The sequence below is a fragment of the Thermobia domestica genome, chromosome 2 (assembly GCF_964235325.1).
Source record: "Thermobia domestica chromosome 2, izTheDome1.hap1.1, whole genome shotgun sequence".
Lineage (NCBI taxonomy): Eukaryota > Metazoa > Arthropoda > Insecta > Zygentoma > Lepismatidae > Thermobia > Thermobia domestica.
In genome coordinates, this window is record NC_137455.1 from 14,993,645 (window position 1) to 15,015,833 (window position 22,189).

Consider the following 22,189-nt stretch of genomic DNA (forward strand, 5'->3'; position numbering starts at 1 on the left):
TGAGATACGAAATCATCACGTGGAATTATAATTTGGTCAAGAGCAGAGATTCTTGTTTTGCCTATTCTGGTAGGAGTATTGACGATAGGTTTCAGATTAAATGATGTGCAGAGCGAAATGAGATCTTCTTTTTCTTTGCTATTACTTAGTAAAAAATCAATATTAATATCACCACAAATTACTAACGACTTTTTAGAGGACGAGAATTCCGATATAAGCCTTTCTAATTTATTCAAAAAGTCATTGACATTACTGTCTGGCGTGCGATAGAGACAGGTAAGTATTAAATTATGATTTTGATTCCAATTCAGCTTTTTATCGAGATGTAATCTTAAATATTTGATAACATTTTCTGACAAGTTTAATATTTATATTGTAGGTAATATTGAGGTATAGTTTTCTTTCTAGTGAAGATTATAAATTTCGTTTTACGCCAACTTAGCTGAGGACCATTATTCTGCATCCAAGTATTGATTTTATGGACATTCATTTCCATTTTAGGTATACTCTGTTCTATCTCAGAAGCTGGAACACTAATGATGACGTCATCGGCGAATTCAACGAGGCCATTGAGTATTTCTCGTAGGCATCGCGAATTCAATAAGTGCTACTTTATATCCAATGTTGCAGCTGACTTGAAAAATTCATAACGTCAAGTTTCTTTCTATTTCGAGGAATAAGGATCTTTTCTAAAAGGACTAGCTCAGGATAGTAATGCTCCCGGAAGTAGGAACGAAAAACAAAATTCTGATTGGTTGGCGTTATCCATTTCTTGCCACGTTGCATTCAAATAGCAGAAATCAAACGATTGTTGTTGTCCATCTTCGTGGCTGAGTGGGCTAGCGCTATATGCTAATAACGAAAATCTCTTTTGGCGTGAGTTCACACCCGGCCCGAGGAGTTTTTTTTTTTACATTTTGATAACATTTTTTACATTAAAATAATATGAAAATAATACTCAAAAAAGTGATTTACTTACTTTTGTGCAGATAAGTAGTAGTAGTAGTAGGAACGGGTTAGAAGCCCCGCAGGGCTCGTTTAGTTCCCCTTGTACTCCATGATATAAATTTTGTGACCAACTTAAAACAACTGGCTAGAATAGCGCGTAAAACAGCTGGCTAGAGTAGCGCACGAAAAAACGTACTTCCAGGATCATTACTCTCCCGAGCGGGTCGTTATCTAAACCCATGTTAGTAATAATTCATTGGGTTTTATATATAGTCGTATCGATTTAGCCCAGTCGATCTCGCCACTAATATTGCTTTGTATAAATGTTATAGTATTAAGTTACCAGTCCACGTGGACGATAAGCCTGTTCCAGTGGCGTAGCAGCTACCCCCGCAGTGCGGGGGGGCCCGAAGTCTTGCGATGAATAAAGATTTAAAGAAGTAGAACTTCAACCTTACTTCTGTCGGCTTTACAACTAGGGCCCCTTCTCTATACTTTGCGGGGGGGCCGCAAAAGTGTGCTACGCCACTGGCCTGTTCTAAGTAAAATTGATTTAAAATTAGAATTGTAAAAATAGTGGGGATACAATCTGGAAAAAGGAACGTCAAAATTAACAAAAGATCAAATTCAGGAAACAAGTTCAGACGGAGTAATAGGGCTAAATACCCAGACGGTCGGAGGAAAAAAGTTGGAGAAAAGTAAGAAATATGGAATGAAAAAAGAAAAAGCGTAAAAATGAAGGGGATATATGTACGAGTAAATGTAGAAAGAAAAATGTAAATGTAGTACATAGTGACGGATCCATGGGGCAATTGATCCCCCCCCCCCCCCAGAAGAGCAAAATGTTTTTAATTTTATATAAAAATAAAACCCATCCCAGAGTTAGGAGCTCTTAAAAGTAGCTCTAAGTAGCAGTATTACACCCCGCCCCCAGAAGCCCGTCCTCGATCCGCCCCTGGTAGTACATGTGTGAAGACAATTCTATTTTACACCCTTTCTCTTGACAATATTACAGTAATACCTTGGGCACACGATTGCGGTCACTGACGAACTCTTCCATACAATGATTAGTTTGAAGGCTTCCAGCTGTGCAATGTCGGAATAGATTGCTACTAAGGTATCCACCGTAAATCCCATTCCGTAATAGTTTGGGTAAGCGCAACACAAAATCTGCTTTCTAAGGGGCCTTGCCAAGCTACAAGAACTTGTAGCTGTCAAAAAAAATCTTGAAACCCTAACATATTTCACCATGTAAACAGTCTTGAAAGGGGCACACATTTTTTTTTTCGTCTTGCAAGGAGTTAAACCATGTGCAACTTACTGGGACGTCTTGCTTGCTACCTGCTATCGCCCTCTCGCTGACACAAAGGAAAAACCAGTTTCGCCGCTTCCGAAACAACGGATTCTTTTGGACAGGGAGGGGAAGTGCGTCAAAATACGTTTTTAATGAAGAGGTTCACTGTTTGTCCACTAGAGTGCAGTGCTGCATGGGTGAAGATAATCTACCTTTCTTGCTTTCAGAAAGTTGTAACATCTAAACAGTAAATAGAAAGTTCGGGCTGCATTTTTTTTATGACAGCTACAAGCTCTTGTAGCGTGACAATGTGCCTTTAGCTAATTATAATAATTTTGAAAGTATTAGAAATTCTACATATGTCACGGATTAATAGTATATATACCCTTTTCGGGTTTAGTTGTCTTAAATTTAACAACTAAATAAATTTACCGAGTAGTTATATGGGATTTAGTTGTAATATTAATATTCTCTGCATTATTTTCCTTCAACTTAAATATATGGCTTGTTACTATGACTGTACCTAGTCTAGCCATAAAAACTGTTACAAAATCTCACGCACGCTGTACATCCGGGGGAAGAGGAAAGAACCGCCAGTATGCTCACGGGAACCTTGAACTGTGTGCTTGTCTGTGGAAGAGGAAGCATTGAGCTGCAAGAGGAACCATGGAATACGCCGACTATGAAAACCGTGCTGTCGCGATAGGGTCACATTAAGTTGGATAATCTGCAAGTGGCATTTTCAAGACGCTACAAAAGCTCCAAATCAGTCATATGTTTGTGTATCACATCATTGAGCGCTTCAATGAAACCGAGACTGTAAACAAAGGATAGTCTGAGAACGGGTCGTCCATGCAGTGTCAGGACCCCAGCAGATAATACCAAAGCGGTGGCGGCTCGTGGTGCGAAGAAATGCAGAAGGAACCAGGGTTCGTGAAATGAACATTTCGAAACGGTCAATGTTCAAGTTTCTTTGCGAGAAGCTTGGACTACGGGCTTATTGCCGAGGTACTGGACATTACCTTGACCCACGCCTAAAGAAGCTGAGAGTGGTAAAATGTAGACATATCCTGCAGCGATACGCTCATAACGTTCATCGGAAAATTCTCTTTACCGATGAGAAAATATTCATCATTGAACAGTCGTTCAACCGGTAAAACGATAAGGTGTATGAATCAACCTCTCAGGAACCCCATAAAAAGGTTCCAAATGTTCAGAGGGCCGAGCATCCTTCCTCAGTGATGGTGTGGTGGAAAGTGAGTCCTTCCAGCTCCACCCAGTTGTATTTTTGCGAAAATGGAGTTAAAACCAGCACCGAGTGTACAAAAGCACAGTTTTGGAGCCTATTGTGAAGAAAAAAATGAAATCTTTGAGTTTTACGTCTCACGTGTATGCTGGTTAGACTAAAAGAGACGTGGAGAGAGAAATGAATGAAATGGTGGAATGAAGAAAGTGGGAGAACCTCGAGAAAAACCACACACACGGTGTTTGTCCGCCACAAAGTTCACTTGGCGGGGGCTGGGATCGAACCCGAAATCCCAAGCACCAGAGATGAACGCTCTACCACTGAGCAATCGCGGCCCCCTATTGTGAAGAATATAAATGGCATATTATTTCACAACCAACCCTGGACATTTCAGCAGTATTTTGCACCCCTCCACAAGGCCAGGTCAACTCAAGGGTGGTTTCAGCGTCATATCCCTGAGTTCATTTCGCCTAAAGATTCGCCCAGTAGCAGTTCGGACCTCAACCCTCTGGACTACCGGTTGTGAGCAATGGAGGGCATCATCTGCAAGAGAAGACACCCCACAATTGACAGTTTAAAGCGTTCTCTGTTGGCAGCAGTGGCAGACTTTCCCTTGGATGTCATCTGTTCAGCAATAGACGAGTGACCACACAGACTGAGAGCCTGTGCCCATGCTAAAGGTGACCATTTCGAACAATGATTAGTGCTATGTGTAATGAATGCATGTAAGAACAACATACGCAAATTAAAATCATTCTCATGATTGTTTCGTTATTCAGTTGTAACAGTATTTATGGCTAGACTAGGTATTATACAGTATTGTTTCGATTTCCTCGAAAAAATTTCATTTTTTTAAACCAAATTTAAAAATTGCTAGAAGTAAATATGAGTTGTCAGCGAAACCAGATAATAATTCCTTTCCCTTCCGTTCATCCACGACAATAGCCCCCTGAAGTCACTTGCTCCGTGTCCAAGACTCGCAGAATCCAATAGAGACAAGCCTTGTCAACATGTTACCTCAGTTGCTTGATTAAATGTTGATTCATGAGTCATGAACCCTGCAACACAGCTTAAGCGGGATTGGAGTGGCAGACGAGTATAAACTACGAACTATTCTCTCTCAGAATCATCTAATGTGTGTGGAAGCATTTACTACGATATCGTCTCAGGATCTTGTTCTCAAATACTTTCAGTCTATGTTCTTCCCTCAGAGTAAGGGACCGTGTTTCGAAACCATACAGAACAGGCATGATTATCGTCTTATAGATTTTAAGCTTCAAATTCCACGACAGAATTCGCGACGATAAGAGAATTTGAACTAAATAATAACACGAATTCCCTGCTTTAAATAGACGTTTAATTTCTTCGTGAATATGATTTTCGTCTGTTAACACTGATCCTAGATATTTGAAACTATCCACTTTATCAAAAGTATTAATATCGCATCCATAATTTGCCAATAAATAGTCCCGACGCACTTCCATGTATTTAAACGGCGTGATAAACACCTTGGCATTTGAAGGCGGCGCTCCAAGATACCTTTAAATGCTACAGGCCAGCGGTATTGCCACGTTTATTTTGCACACATCCACGTCTATCCCCTGTCACCTGATCACGCTGTAGTTTGCTTATCCATAGCCACATCCATTTACCACTTGGCAGCTTCACGCCAGAGCTTGCGTTTTATTAGTTTAGCTGAAATGCCAAGATGTTTGTCACAGGCCTTAGTTTTCTCTGCATTTACTTCTAAACCCATGTCCCTGCAGGCGTTTAATAAGATCTCTGCATTTCTTTCTATTGATCTCCTGTCATCCACTATTAAATTAACATCATCAACATTTGCCATAACCTGGTGAATACCGTTCAACTCTAGACCCTGGTTGCTATCTTTGATATGTCCGTGAACCTGGCCCCACCCACATCGGCAATAATTTTAAAACATATGCCAAAAATTAGTGCCCAATTAGTGCTGACGCCTGTAATGTTTAAAAAAAATTGTGCCGTTACACGGACTTCAAAAAACAAAAAAGATTCTGGGTGGGGCTAGGTTCACGCTAGCCCCACCCACTCAACAGATACAGATGAAACCTATATCCAAACTTACGGTTAAATTAGTGCTGTCGATACCGCATAAAAAGAAAATTAGTGCTATTATCACAAGGCCAAAATATATTCGAAAATGTTCAATGGCGGCATCATCAAAGAAAACAAAAATCCCTCATTTTTATGATAAGGTATATAGCACTAATCTTCTTTCTATGCAGTATCGTCAGCACTAATTTTTGGCATAGTTTACAAAATTAGTGTTCCATTATTAAAAGTGGGTGGGGCTGTCTTCACGTGAACTTGGCCCTACCCACAGCGGCACTAATTTCAAAACATATGACAAAAGTTAGTACCCTAATTAGTGCTGACGACCTATAATGTTAAAAAAATTAGTGCTGTTACACAAACGTCAAAAAACCAAGAATATGTGGGTGGGGCTAGCGTGAACCTACCCCACCCACTCAACCGATTGATATGAAACCTATGTACAATGTTAGTGTTAAATTAGTGCTGTCGATATCGCATAAAAAGAAAATTAGTGCCATTATCAATGGGCCAAATATATTCGAAAATCTAATATGGCGGCATCATCAAAGGAAACAACTGATCCTCATTTTTATCATAATATACATAGCACTAATTTTCTTTCTATGCTTCATCGTCAGCACTAACCTAGCACTAATTTTTGGCATAGTTTACAAAATTAGTGCTGTTACACAAACGAAAAAAAAACATAATATGTGGGTGGGGCTAGCGTGAACCTAGCCCCACCCACTCAACCGATTGAGATGAAACCTATGCACAATGTTAGTGTTAAATTAGTGCTTTCGATACCGCATAAAAAGAAAATTAGTGCCATTATCAGTAGGACAAATATATTAGAAAATCTAATATGGCGGCATCATCAAAGAAAACAATCGATCCTCATTTTTATCCTAATATACATAGCACTAATTTTCTTTCTATGCTTTATCCTCAGCACTAACTTAGCACTAATTTTTGGCATAGTTTTCAAAATTAGTGCTGTTACACAAACGTCAAAAAACAATAATATATGGGTGGGGCTAGCGTGAACCTAGCCCCACCCACTCAACCGATTGAGATGAAACCTATGCACAATGTTAGTGTTAAATTAGTGTTGTCGATATCGCATAAAAAGAAAATTAGTGCCATTATCAGTAGGCCAAATATATTTGAAAATCTAACATGGCGGCATCATCAAAGAAAACAATCGATCCTCATTTTTACCATAATATACAAAGTACTAATTTTCTTTCTATGCGGCATCGTCAACACTAACTTAGCACAAATTTTTGGCATAGTTTTCAAAATAAGTGCTGTTACACAAACGTCAAAAAACCAAGAATATGTGGGTGGGGCTAGCGTGAACCTAGCCCCACCTACTCAATCGATTGAGATGAAACCTATGCACAATGTTAGTTTTAAATTAGTGCTGTCGATATCGCATAAAAAGAAAATTAGTGCCACTATCAGTAGGCCAAATATATTCGAAAATCTAATATGGCGGCATCGCCAAAGAAAACAATCCATCCTCATTTTTATCATACTATACATGGCACTAATTTTCTTTCTATGCGGCATGGTCAGCACTAATTTTTTTGCATAGTTTTCAAAAATAGTGGTGCCACACAAATGTCAAAAAACCAAGAATATGTGGGTGGGGCTAGCGTGGGGTTAGCCACACCCACTCAACCGATTGAGATGAAACCTATGCACAATGTTAGTGTTAAATTAGTGCTGTCGATATCGCATAAAAAGAAAATTAGTGCCATTATCAGTAGGCCAAATATATTCGAAAATCTAATATGGCGGCATCGTCAAAGAAAACAATCGATCCTCATTTTTATCATACTATACATGGCACTAATTTTCTTTCTATGCGGCATCGTCAGCACTAATTTTTGGCATAGTTTTCAAAAATAGTGGTGCCACACAAATGTCAAAAAACCAAGAATATGTGGGTGGGGCTAGCGTGAACCTAGCCCCACTTACTCAACCGATTGAGATGAAACCTATGCACAATGTTAGTGTTAAATTAGTGCTGTCGATATCGCATAAAAAGAAAATTAGTGCCATTATCAGTAGGCCAAATATATTCAAAAATCTAATATGCCAGCATCGTCAAAGAAAACAATCGATCCTCATTTATATCATACTATACATGACACTAATTTTCTTTCTATGCTTTATTGTCAGCACTAATTTTTGGCATAGTTTTCAAAAATAGTGGTGCCACACAAATGTCAAAAAACCAAGAATATGTGGGTGGGGCTAGCGTGAACTTAGCCACACCCACTCAACCGATTGAGATGAAACCTATGCACAATGTTAGTGTTAAATTAGTGCTGTCAATACCGCATAAAAAGAAAATTAGTGCCATTATCAGTAGGCCAAATATATTGGAAAATCTAATATGGCGGCATCATCAAAGAAAACAATCGATCCTCATTTTTATCCTAATATACATAGCACTAATTTTCTTTCTATGCTTTATCCTCAGCACTAACTTAGCACTAATTTTTGGCATAGTTTTCAAAATTAGTGCTGTTACACAAACGTCAAAAAACCAAGAATATGTGGGTGGGGCTAGCGTGAACCTAGCCCCACCTACTCAACCGATTGAGATGAAACCTATGCACAATGTTAGTGTTAAATTAGTGCTGTCGATATCGCATAAAAAGAAAATTAGTGCCATTATCAGTAGGCCAAATATATTTGAAAATCTAACATGGCGGCATCATCAAAGAAAACAATCAATCCTCATTTTTACCATAATATACAAAGCACTAATTTTCTTTCTATGCGGCATCGTCAGCACTAACTTAGCACAAATTTTTGGCATAGTTTTCAAAATAAGTGCTGTTACACAAACGTCAAAAAACCAAGAATATGTGGGTGGGGCTAGCGTGAATTTGATATTTCTGAAGTTGGCCCCACCAAAAATGTTGATTAAATCCCAAAATTCGGTATCACTAAGGTCAGTGCTTAGTGCGTTTAAGTGTACTAACGGCGCACTAACGATTGCAGTTAACCCCGTATTTCTACATCAATGTGTATGGAATTTGATATTTTTAAGTTGGCCCCCCACCAAAAATCTTCAATAACTCGTAAACTCTGATATCACTAACGTTAGTGCTTATTACGTTTAGTGCATTAATGATGCACTAACAATTGCGACGTTTGTTGTAATTTGGAAGGTGGGGGGGGCAAACTTCAGACACGTCGCATAGAAAGAATATTGGTGCTATGTATAAATGTGCTTGAAGTTGGCTCCCATCTCTTCCAAATTATACCAAACGTCGCACATCGTTAGTGCACTTAAACGCACTAAGCACAAAGGGTAGTGCTATCTGAGTTTACGAGTAATTGAAGATTTTTGGTGAGGGGGCGAACTTCAGATATATCAGATTCCATACAAATTGATGTAGAAACATGGAGTTTGAACGGCAGTCGTTAGTGCATCGTTAGTACACTTAAACGCACTAATCACTAACGTTAGTGCCATCATATTTTGTGATTTATTGAAATTGTTTAGTGGTGGGGCTGTTTCAGAAATATGAAGTTAGACCCTACCAAAAATCTTGAATATCTCGGAAATTGTGATTGCACTAACGTGTACTAACGAAGCACTAACGACGTACGACGTTTGTTGTATTTTGGTAGAGGTAGGGAGAGGGCAACTTCAAACACGTCGCATTGAAAGAAAAATATTGCTATGTATACACGTGCTTGAAGTTGGCCCCCCACCTCTCCCAAATTATACCAAACGTCGCACATCGTTAGTGCATTGAAAAGTGCACTAATTTTCTTTTATGCGGTATCGACAGCACTAATTTAACACTAACATTGTACATAGGTTTCATCTCAATCGGTTGAGTGGGTGGGGCTAGGTTCCCGCTAGCCCCAACGACATATTCTTGGTTTTTTGACATTTGTGTAACAGCACTATTTTTTTTTAACATAGGTCGTCAGCACTAATTAGGGTACTAACTTTTGTCATATGTTTTGAAATTAGTGCCGCTGTGGGTAGGGCCAAGTTCACGTGAAGACAGCCCCACCCACTTTTAATAATGGAACACTAATTTTGTAAACTATGCCAAAAATTAGTGCTGACGATACTGCATAGAAAGAAGATTAGTGCTATATATCTTATCATAAAAATGAGGGATCTTTTGTTTTCTTTGATGATGCCGCCATTGAACATTTTCGAATATATTTTGGCCTTGTGATAATAGCACTAATTTTCTTTTTATGCGGTATCGACAGCACTAATTTAACCCTAAGTTTGGATATAGGTTTCATCTCTATCGGTTGAGTGGGTGGGGCTAGCGTGAACCTAGCCCCAACCAGAATATTTTTTGTTTTTTGAAGTCCGTGTAACGACACAATTTTTTTTTAACATTACAGGTCGTCAGCACTAATTTTTGGCATGTTTTAAAATTAGTGCCGATGTGAGTGGGGCCAGGTTCACGGACATATCTTTGATTTCTTTTATAGCGTATTCCACAACAAAGTTGAATAATAATGGCGACAACGCATCTCCTTGTTTCAGGCCATTTTCGACGTGAAAGCTCGTGGACAAAGATTTTTCCTATCCGGCTTTACTTTGGGATTCATTTAAACATATCTTAATTAATCTAATTAGCTTTATCGGTATTCTAAATTCAGTAAGAACGTTGTATTTTTTTTTACTAACCGAGTCGTACGCCTTTCTAAAATCAATAAATAGTTGATGTACCGGGGTATTGTATTCCCACTTTTTTCGAGTATTTGGCGAATGGTAAATATTTGGTCGATAGTTGATCGATTTCGTCTAAATCCGCACTGATAATCTCCAATAATTTCATCTGCGTATGGGGTCAGCCTTGTTAATAGAATATTTGAAAGGATTTTATAAGATGTTGACAGAAGAGAAATGCCTCGATAATTATTAGTCAGTTTTGTCGCCTTTCTTGTGAATTGGAACAATGATTGATTCTTTCCACTCTTGTGGCAATTCTTCCTTGTTCCAGATAAGAAGAATGAGTTTGTGTACCTTGTTCCACAATTTTTCGCCTCCAGCTAAAATTAACTCAGCCGGAATCTCTCAGCCAGAGGTTGCGTTTTATTAGTTTAGCTGAAATGCCAAGATGTTTGTCACAGGCCTTAGTTTTCTCTGCATTTACTTCTAAACCCATGTCCCTGCAGGCGTTTAATAAGATCTCTGCATTTCTTTCTATTGATCTCCTGTCATCTACTATTAAATTAACATCATCAACATTTGCCATAACCTGGTGAATACCGTTCAACTCTAGACCCTGGTTGCTATCTTTGATATGTCCGTGAACCTGGCCCCACCCACATCGGCAATAATTTTAAAACATATGCGAAAAATTAGTGCCCAATTAGTGCTGACGACCTGTAATGTTTTAAAAAATTGTGCCGTTACACAGACTTTAAAAAACAAAAAAGATTCTGGGTGGGGCTAGGTTCACGCTAGCCCCACCCACTCAACCGATAGAGATGAAACCTATATCCAAACTTACGGTTAAATTAGTGCTGTCGATACCGCATAAAAAGAAAATTAGTGCTATTATCACAAGGCCAAAATATATTCGAAAATGTTCAATGGCGGCATCATCAAAGAAAACAAAAATCCCTCATTTTTATGATAAGGTATATAGCACTAATCTTCTTTCTATGCAGTATCGTCAGCACTAATTTTTGGCATAGTTTACAAAATTAGTGTTCCATTATTAAAAGTGTCTTCACGTGAACCTGGCCCTACCCACAGCGGCACGAATTTTAAAACATATGACAAAAGTTAGAGCCTAATTAGTGCTGACGACCTATACTGTTAAAAAAAATAGTGCTGTTACACAAACGTCAAAAAACCAAGAATATGAGGTTGGGGCTAGCGTGAACCTAGCCCCACCCACTCAACCGATTGAGATTAAACCTATGTACAATGTTAGTGTTAAATTAGTGCTGTCGATATCGCATAAAAAGAAAATTAGTGCCATTACACTAGTTAACAAAGGTTTTGTTACATAAAAGGAAATACCTGTTCTTAAAGGAACTTTTTGCGCTGAATTCGAATATGCACTCGGTTTTTCTCCATCACGTACGATTTTCCTGTAACAGAGGGATTTTCGGGAAAATCCCTCAAAAATTTCCCTTTTCGTTTATTTTACACCCCAAGATCTTGTCCCCTTGCATATACTAACATAGAAATTATACCTAAGTATACTTTGATTCATATTTAACAAACCCTCCAAGTTTCGTAATAATAGCTTTATTCTTTCTAGAGAAAAATATGTTTGTATGTATACTGTGTGTACTGTTTATTGCACCTTATAGTAATGCTTTCAGATCTCTTAAGTTGAGGTAAAACGTTTTGCTTTATTACCACAAACACATATATAAAATATAATACAATATAATTTACATGTGTGACAATTTACAATAAACAATAATACAAATGTGCCAAAAGTTCATGAAAAGACAATCAAAACTATCACAATATATGAAACTTCCATTGGGTTACAAAAACGTACACTACTTCCTTCTTTTGTAAGAAATGTTGCATTCTCTAACAAGACCCCAACAATAGTCCCCCATCATTGAAGGATCCCATCGTCCCTGGTACCTTTTCTCCATTGCCATTATATCTTGGTGGAATCTTTCCCCCTGTTCGTCGTTGAGAGCACCTAGGTTAGCAGGAATGAAGCTGAGGTGGGAGTGCAAAAAGTGGATTTTTAAAGACATCCTACAACCCAACTCTTTGTATTTCTGTATCATGTCCTGTACGATTTCTGTGTAACTCTCAGCTTTGTTATTGCCCAGAAAGTTGCGCACAACACACTTAAATGCTGTCCAGGCAGCTAGCTCAGCACTGTTTAACTTGCTGTCAAAGCTATCATCAAGCATTAATTTCCTAATTTGGGGACCAATAAACACTCCCACTGAAATCTTAGCATCACTCAGGTTAGGGAACTTATCTCGCAAATACTTAAAAACCTTCACCAGATGTGTCCATGGCTTTGACAAAGTTTTTCATAAGTCCTAACTTGATATGAAGTGGCGGTAGTAGTATCTTATTAGGATCTACCAAAGGAGCGTATTTGACGTTGCATTCTCCAGGTACGTAATTCACTCTAGGTTCCCATTCCTTCACTTCATAATGTTTGTCATCAGCTCGGCTATCCCATAAACATAAAAAACATTGGTACTTCGTGTAACCGCACTGCAGTCCTAATAAAATACCAACTACCTTGAGATCAGAACATATTTGCCAACAATGGTCCTTGTAATTTATAAGATTTAGCAAAGTTGACATGGTGTCATAGGATTCCTTAATCTTCACTGAGTGCGCAAGTGGTATAGAAGCTTTTTTATTTCCATTATGTAAAAGAACAGCTTTAAGGCTGACCTTTGACGCGTCGATAAATAACCTCCATTCTTCTGGAACGTAAGGAATTCCTAGCTCCGCCATCAACCCATTTATATCGGTACATACGCACATATTATCTTGCATTGAGAAATAGCTTGAAAATTGAACATGCCTTTTCCTGTACACTGATATGTTCGTTTCTGCATCCAATAAGTTCCACTGCTGGATCCTTGATCCCAGAAGTTCCGCCTCTTGTTTTGTCAGGTGCAAATCACGGACTAGGTCATTAAGTTCACATTGCCGGATGAAATATGGCTCGCGAACACAGTCAGGGATGAACATGTTGATGTGATCCTTGGATGTACATGTTGATGTCGATGGTTCATCAAGGTCATGATCATCATCCGAGTCTTTTGGCCATATCTCTTCCCAGTTGGTAGAAGGCTCGGAAAGTGGAAGTTCATCCCCGTGCGGAATAGGTCTAATTGCGGATTTAACGTTGGGATAACTTATTGTGTATTTGCTTTTTTTAGAATGTCCCTTAACTACTGTGAGACAAAAATAACAATCATCCAGATGGTTGGTGGGTTCTCTCCACACCATTGGTACAGCAAATTTCATGAACCTCCGTTTCCCTTTGGCCCATGCAAGTAAAGTGACGTAGCACGACGCACAAATTATGTTGGGTGCCCAAGTTTTGTCCTGATCTCCCACACGACATCCGAAATATATATAATATGCTAGTTTCACCGATGGCGTAATGGAGCTACACTGTCCTTTAACCACAAACTGGCCACACACATAACAAAAACTATTTGGTGAGTTAACACACGAACGCCGTCCTCTTGACGCCATTGTACTGATCACAAACTAAACTTCTGGTCTTAGTTGGGTATAATGCCGTTAAGATCAAACATGAAAGCACTCTTAGCAGCAAAGACAACTTTGAAAGTGAAGTAGTGTTAAACCACACGTCAATATAAAAATGTACAAAACTCCCTCACCAGGTGTCAAGAACACAAGAAAGAAAGAAATGCGCGGGGGGAGGGGGGAAACGATACCGTAGTAGAAAATTCAGACTGCATTAGTTCATTGTTGTCAACAATGAGTCTGTATTCCATTCTTTCTTTTGCATTCTGTTACATTTGATAACAAATATTGATAACCATTTCATGAACAAAACGAAAAAACTTGGAGAATTGTGTATATATATGTATTAAGATATACATATACTGTACGTTTAAAAAAATATACGTTGGAAGTACATTCAATTTTTATACACGTTTCTAATTTACAGAGAGCAATACAAGTGTGTTGTTGACTATTGTAAATATTCATTTTTTTGTCTGTGTTTGTAGTAATAAAGCAAATCGTTTTTGCCCCAACTCAGGAGATCTGAAAGCATTACTATCAGGTGCAATAAACAGTGCACACAGTATACATACAAATATATTTATTTCTCTAGAAACAACAAAGCGATTTTTACGAAACTTTTAGGGTTTATTAAATATAAATCAAGGTATACTTAGGTATAATTTCTATGTTACTATATGTAAGGGGACAGCAGCTAGGGGAATAAAATATCTGAAAAAGGGAAATTTTTGAGGGAATTTCCCGAAAATCCCTCTGTTACGGGAAAACTGTACGTGATGGAGAGAAACCGAGTGCATATTCGAAATCAGCGCAAAAAGTTCCTTTAAGATCAGGTGATTTTTCTCATGTAACAAACAAAAAGTTTAAATTTGTTAACTAGTGTTATCAGTAGGCCTAATATATTCAAAAATCTAATATGGAGGCATCATCAAAGAAAACAATTGATCCTCATTTTTATCATACTATACATGGCACTAATTTTCTTTCTATGCTTTATCGTCAGCACTAATTTTTGGCAGTTTTAAAAAATAGTGGTGCCACACAAATGTCAAAAAACCAAGAATATGTGGGTGGGGCTAGGGTGAACCTAGCCACACCCACTCAACCGATTGAGATGAAACCTATGCACAATGTTAGTGTTAAATTAGTGCTGTCGATACCGCATAAAAAGAAAATTAGTGCCATTATCAGTAGGCCTAATATATTCAAAAATCTAATATGGCGGCATCATCAAAGAAAACAATTGATCCTCATTTTTATCATAATATACATAGCACTAATTTTCTCTCTATGCGGCATCGTCAGCACTAACCTAGCACTAATTTTTGGCATAGTTTACAAAATTAGTGCTGTTACACAACGTAAAAAAAAACAATATGTGGGTGGGGCTAGCGTGAACCTAGCCCCACCCACTCAACCGATTGAGATGAAACCTATGCACAATGTTAGTGTTAAATTAGTGCTGTCGATACCGCATAAAAAGAAAATTAGTGCCATTATCAGTAGGCCAAATATATTCGAAAATCTAATATGGCGGCATCATCAAAGAAAACAATCGATCCTCATTTTTATCATAATATACATTGCACTAATTTTCTTTCTATGCTTTATCGTCAGCACTAATTTAGCACTAATTTTGGCCTAGTTTACAAAATTAGTGCTATTACACAAACCGCAAAAGCCGCACTAATGTTTCCTTTATTGCTTATGTGGAAGTGCAGAGTTATGTCATGAAACTCCCATATGAAATACATGGGGATATTTTATTGCGCCAAATCCTATCACATTCGAAACCACTAATTACCTCTAATAGTGCAATTTTTAGTGATTCGTAAGTGCTTCGTAGTGCACCAACAACTGAAGTTAATGCTTTATTAGTATAGGTGCTACAAATAAAATAGTTTTGAATGTTAGAGTGAAGTTAGTGCTCCCACTTCAAGTACTAACTAAAAAATAAGTGGCATTCGTTAGTGCATTGTTAGTGCTTCAAAAAACTAATAGATTCAATAATGTTAGACTATTAGTTTAGTTATGGCCAATTACATGTCACGAAATTCACATAAAAAATTTATGGGGAATTTTTCATTGCATTAATTTCCGCTAAATAAAATGCACTAATGATCTCTTCTAAGGAAATCGTTAGTTCATTTTTAGTTCTTCTTTGTGCACCAACACCTAATGTTAGTGTTTCGTTAGTATAGGCCGTGCGTGAACTTGGCGCCGCCACTTCAAGTACTAACGAAAATATTAGTACCATTCCTTAGTGCATCTTTAGTGGTTGTATGAAACACTTAAGTCTCGTTAGTGCTTCACTGTAGTGTAATTATGGCCAATTACATGTCAGGAAACACAGATAAGAAATGTATGTTGAATTTTTCATTGCGTCAAATTTCCGCCAAATTCAAAAGCACTAATGATCTCTTCTAGTGCAATCGTAAGTGCATCATTAGTACTTCTTTGTGCAGGAACCACTAACGCTAGTGCTTCATTCGTGTAGGTGCTAAAAGTAAAATATTTTTTGGTTTGCTTGAACTTGCCCCGACTTCAAGCACTACCGAAAAAATTAGTGATATTCGTTAGTATATCGATAGTGCTTCCATTAAACACTAACAGCTTGTATGGAATTTGATGTTTCTGAAGTTGGCCCCTCAATAAAAATCTTCAGTAAGTCACAAAATATGTTAGCACTAACGTTAATGCTTAGTACGTTTAAATGCACTAACAATTACAACGAGATACTTTGTATCGGTTGATAATTACTTGTATCTTGGGCAGAAAGTGCTTCTACACAAGCACTATACCTGATATAATGTTAACTAAAAATAACAAAAGAAGAATGTTTTAATATATGTAAGAAATATACATTATTGTATATTTGGTTGCTATGTAGTTGTTTATAGATACTCAATGGACATGTTTGATTGCAAGTCAGTTTATGTGAATATACGTTAAAAGAGAATCAACGAATAAATTATCTAATACTTATCATGGACTTGTAATTTCAGTATAAAAGGTGATAATACTAGTGACTATAATTACGGAAGATATTTTAAGGTGTAAACAATTATTGCCACTAAAGATTTACTTATATTATTAGCCGAACCAGGGTTGACGACTACCTTTGGTGAGTCGTTGTACAATGCTATAACGATTCACGTTAACCCCATGTTTCTACATCAATTTGTATAGATATGGATATTTCTGAAGTTGTTTCCCAACCAAAAATCTCCAATAACTCGTAAACTCTGATACCACTAACGTTAGTGCTTAATTCGTTTACGCGCACTAATGATGCACTAAGGATTGCCATTAACCCCAAATTTCTACGTCAATTTATATGGAATTTGATATTTCTAAAGTTGGCCCCATCAAAAATGTTGATTAAATCCCAAAATATGGTATCACTAAGTTTAGTGCTTAGTGCGTTTAAGTGTACTAACGGCGCACTAACGATTGCAGTTAACCCCGTATTTCTACATCAATGTGTATGGAATTTGATACTTTTAAGTTGGCCCCCCACCAAAAATCTTCAATAACTCGTAAACTCTGATATCACTAACGTTAGTGCTTATTACGTTTAGTGCATTAATGATGCACTAACAATTGCGACGTTTGTTGTAATTTGGAAGGTGGGGGGGGGCAAACTTCAGACACGTCGCATAGAAAGAATATTGGTGCTATGTATAAATGTGCTTGAAGTTGGCTCCCATCTCTTCCAAATTATACCAAACGTCGCACATCGTTAGTGCACTTAAACGCACTAAGCACAAAGGGTAGTGCTATCTGAGTTTACGAGTAATTGAAGATTTTTGGTGAGGGGGCGAACTTCAGATATATCAGATTCCATACAAATTGATGTAGAAACATGGAGTTTGAACGGCAGTCGTTAGTGCATCGTTAGTACACTTAAACGCACTAATCACTAACGTTAGTGCCATCATATTTTGTGATTTATTGAAATTGTTTGGTGGTGGGGCTGTTTCAGAAATATGAAGTTAGCCCCTACCAAAAATCTTGAATATCTCGGAAATTGTGATTGCACTAACGTGTACTAACGAAGCACTAACGATGTACGACGTTTGTTGTATTTTGGTAGAGGTAGGGGGAGAGCAACTTCAAACACGTCGCATAGAAAGAAAAATATTGCTATGTATACACGTGCTTGAAGTTGGCCCCCCCACCTCTCCCAAATTATACCAAACGTCGCACATCGTTAGTGCATTGAAAAGTGCACTAATTTTCTTTTTATGCGGTATCGACAGCACTAATTTAACACTAACATTGTACATAGGTTTCATCTCAATCGGTTGAGTGGGTGGGGCTAGGTTCCCGCTAGCCCCAACGACATATTCTTGGTTTTTTGACATTAGTGTAACAGCACTATTTTTTTAAACATAGGTCGTCAGCACTAATTAGGGTACTAACTTTTGTCATATGTTTTGAAATTAGTGCCGCTGTGGGTAGGGCCAAGTTCACGTGAAGACAGCCCCACCCACTTTTAATAATGGAACACTAATTTTGTAAACTATGCCAAAAATTAGTGCTGACGATACTGCATAGAAAGAAGATTAGTGCTATATACCTTATCATAAAAATGAGGGATCTTTTGTTTTCTTTGATGATGCCGCCATTGAATATTTTCGAATATATTTTGGCCTTGTGATAATAGCACTAATTTTCTTTTTATGCGGTATCGACAGCACTAATTTAACCCTAAGTTTGGATATAGGTTTCATCTCTATCGGTTGAGTGGGTGGGGCTAGCGTGAACCTAGCCCCACCCAGAATCTTTTTTGTTTTTTGAAGTCTGTGTAACGACACAATTTTTTTTTAACATTACAGGTCGTCAGCACTAATTTTTGGCATGTTTTAAAATTAGTGCCGATGTGAGTGGGGCCAGGTTCACGGACATATCTTTGATTTCTTTTATAGCGTATTCCACAACAAAGTTGAATAATAATGGCGACAACGCATCTCCTTGTTTCAGGCCATTTTCGACGTGAAAGCTCGTGGACAAAGATTTTTCCTATCCGGCTTTACTTTGGGATTCATTTAAACATATCTTAATTAATCTAATTAGCTTTATCGGTATTCTAAATTCAGTAAGAACGTTGTATTTTTTTTAATTTTATTTTTTTTACTAACCGAGTCGTAAGCCTTTCTAAAATCAATAAATAGTTATGTACCGGGGTATTGTATTCCCACTACTTTATGAATATTTGGCGAATGGTAAATATTCGGTCGATTTCGTCTAAATCCGCACTGATATTCTCCAATAATTTCATCTGCGTATGGAGTCAATCTTGCTAATAGAATATTTGAAAGAATTATATAAGATGTTGGCAGAAGAGAAATGCCTCGATAATTATTAGTCAGTTTTGTCGCCTTTCTTGTGAATTGGAACAATGATTGATTCTTTCCACTCTTGTGGCAATTCTTCCTTGTTCCAGATAAGAAGAATGAGTTTGTGTATCTTGTTCCACAATTTTTCGCCTCCAGCTAAAATTAACTCAGCCGGAATCTCATCCCGTAAAAGAACGTAAAATTTCCGGAATTCACAGATCCATTTCCTTCCCACCTAACTTTCTGAACTCCTACTAGGTCCATCCTGTATTTCTCTAACTCACTCGTTACAGATTTTAACGCCCCTGCCCTATAAAGACTTCTAATATTCCATGTTCCAAATCTCATGTCCATTTTTTTTTTGCTGAGGTCTTGTCAAGTTATCAGTCCTTGTCCGAGGCGTATGTGAATGTTTCTGAACAAGTTTTTTTTTTTTTTTTTTTTTTTTTTTTTTTTTTTTTTTTTTAATAAGATGAGGTTGTTAGCCTTACCCAAACCCCCAAGCTGGAGAACCAATCGTAGTCGTATGTTCGCGACTTCTTATTCAGTATATTCGCAGCTAACCTCTTCTATCTAGAGGCCTTCTCTTCGATCCGCAACCTGAGGACGCGCCATGCCGTGGTGACAGGAACCAACGTTACACGGATTTGCCAACGGAACACGCGACCAAACCATGAAGTTTCTTTCCAATAGTACTTAATCGTTAGACCCTATCACCATGTGGATTAAGATGCTAGTTTCAGACTTACATTCGATTAGTGTCTCAGAACGGTACGAAATATCCAATTTTGTTTGTTTTAAACAATATACGAGGGTCGTTCGGAAAGTAACCTCTAATTGGTTAAAAAAGAAACACCAAAGTAAATAAGAATAATTTAGTATATACATCTGAAAACTTCTTTGCACTATGTTTTAACATAATTTACATAGACATTCAAACATTTATCATATCATATGGTAGCATTAGCTTAGAAATTGAATCATCACAAAAATCTCCCGCGTATGCCTTGAGTCAGCCTGTGGCCGCATCTTTCAGCTCCTCCTCATCATCAAAGCGCTGAAATTCAAGATACTTCTTCATATGCATGAAGAGATGATAATGACCACTTTCAGAAACTTTTCCATCAATATTCTGAACAAATTCATCAGCGACCACTGACGGCCTGCCACTCCTATCTTCGTCCACTTGTTCGTTTGTTCGTCCACTTTTAAATGAACGAAACTATTCACGAAAAACTCATTCATGCATCACACTTGGTCCACACACGGGACAAAGTTCCCGGTGAATAGCTACTGCTGAATATTTATTGTCTTAAGAAAACGTATAACATATCGCACCTGTACTTGGTGCGGTTTTCTACTGCAACACACATTTTGAGATGCTAAAAAAAGTGGAACTACTGACCAGACAACATTCACTCAACCACGGCAGGATGTACACTGGTCTTCTGCACACGTCTGTGCAATAATACTAGGGCTACCCCCATTACTTCACGCATAAGTGACCCATCGGAGATTATTTTTCGAACGCGCCTCGTAAATTGTATTTAAATCAAAGTTTTTTATAAAACAAATCATTCTATTTAAACCACTTTGATTTAAATCAATCGACTTTGGCATAACGAAAAAACAACAAATAAATAAATACTATTTAAACAGCAATTAAAGGCCGGTCTTGGACAAGAGAGAAAAATCTAATGAAGGATTTTTACGGGTATGTGTATTTCATTTGTTTATTTTTTCGAATATTAAAATATGTTGTGAAGTTTATAAACACTAATATTTACATAGAATAAATAATTTCAATAAACTTCCAAGTACATAACAAACGCACACACATACATAAATATGTCTTTTTCTTTCCTTTCAGGTACCTATCTTCAGTCAACGTGCTAAACATCTTTAATTTATAGCGATAGTATTTCCACGAAATTCTATTTTTAAAGTGAACACAGAACTGAAAAATTCAAGCCAATGAGGAGATCATTAACCCTGGTCCTTCTAAAACTGGCTTTTCTTGTGTTTGAGCACAAGTTTCTGTTTTACCTAATATGTCATTAACCTGTGTTAGAAGCTCCTTTATTTTACTTTTGGCCAGTGATGCTTTTTCTGGTGGTAATTTCTTTATGTAGCATACAACACCCGCACAGAAAATGTCATCGTCGTCTGGAATTTTGTTCTTGCAATGAGACCTATCACTCGCACATTTGTCTGTCTTCTTTGCACTCAATAATGATCTTTCTTTATGCGGAGTTATTTTAGTAACGACATCTTCTACCATTCTTTCTACCGAATCCTTGTCTTTTTCTGTTATACTTTGTCCAATATTATAATTCGATTGTCTTTTGTCTTTATATTCAATGAATGACTGCTTCTCACTTAGTTCAGATATTACTTCACCACTGTCCGACTGGGACAACTGATCCGCACAGACATCTTGTAACAATTGTTGAATTTTCATCTTTATAAATGTCTTTTTCTCGGAAGGTAAACTACGCAGTGATTCTGTCATCGTAACACAGAAAACCTCATCTTCGTCCACTGTATTGTTATCAAGTGCCGTCTCAGTCATTCTGGCACCAACACGTGTTTGAGGCGTCTCTCGGTCAGACAACGAAGATTCTTTACACTTCTCTTCATATTCATTATCACTGAGACGCTCTTCTTTGACTATTATTTCACAGATCTCACTTACATTAAAAGAACTATCACCAGTTACTACTTCACCTGCAGAATTTCCAGCTGTATCACCCGACCTTAATATGACTGTGGGATCTGCGGTGAATTGGGATGTTTGCTTCGAATATCTGTGAACAAATAAGCAAAAAAAGAAAAATAGTTAGCAATTAGTGTTAACTATTTATATATAAACTTATCTTTTAAGATTAAGAATGTGTATATTAGCATTGTTCCCTCTCCGGGACCTCCCTAAGTAAATCCTCTCCTGCGGATTTCTTTCCTTAATTATTCATCTACATGGAGGACACATCAGACAACGGAATCTGCCGAAAAATCTAATAAACTCATGTGTGCCTTTTAAATCCTCA

General features: G+C 37.6%; 1 protein-coding gene across 1 annotated transcript in view; it reads right to left on the reverse strand.

Annotated features, from left to right (window-relative positions):
• Positions 1-20,163: 20,163 nt before the first annotated feature.
• Positions 20,164-22,189, reverse strand: part of LOC145670522 (uncharacterized) — a 38,126-nt gene continuing 36,100 nt past the window's right edge. Inside the window, exon 3 of the mRNA XM_081739297.1 lies at positions 20,164-21,949. Coding sequence (XP_081595423.1) covers positions 21,109-21,949 — 841 coding nt within the window. The 3' untranslated portion in view covers positions 20,164-21,108. The remainder of the gene's footprint in view (positions 21,950-22,189) is intronic.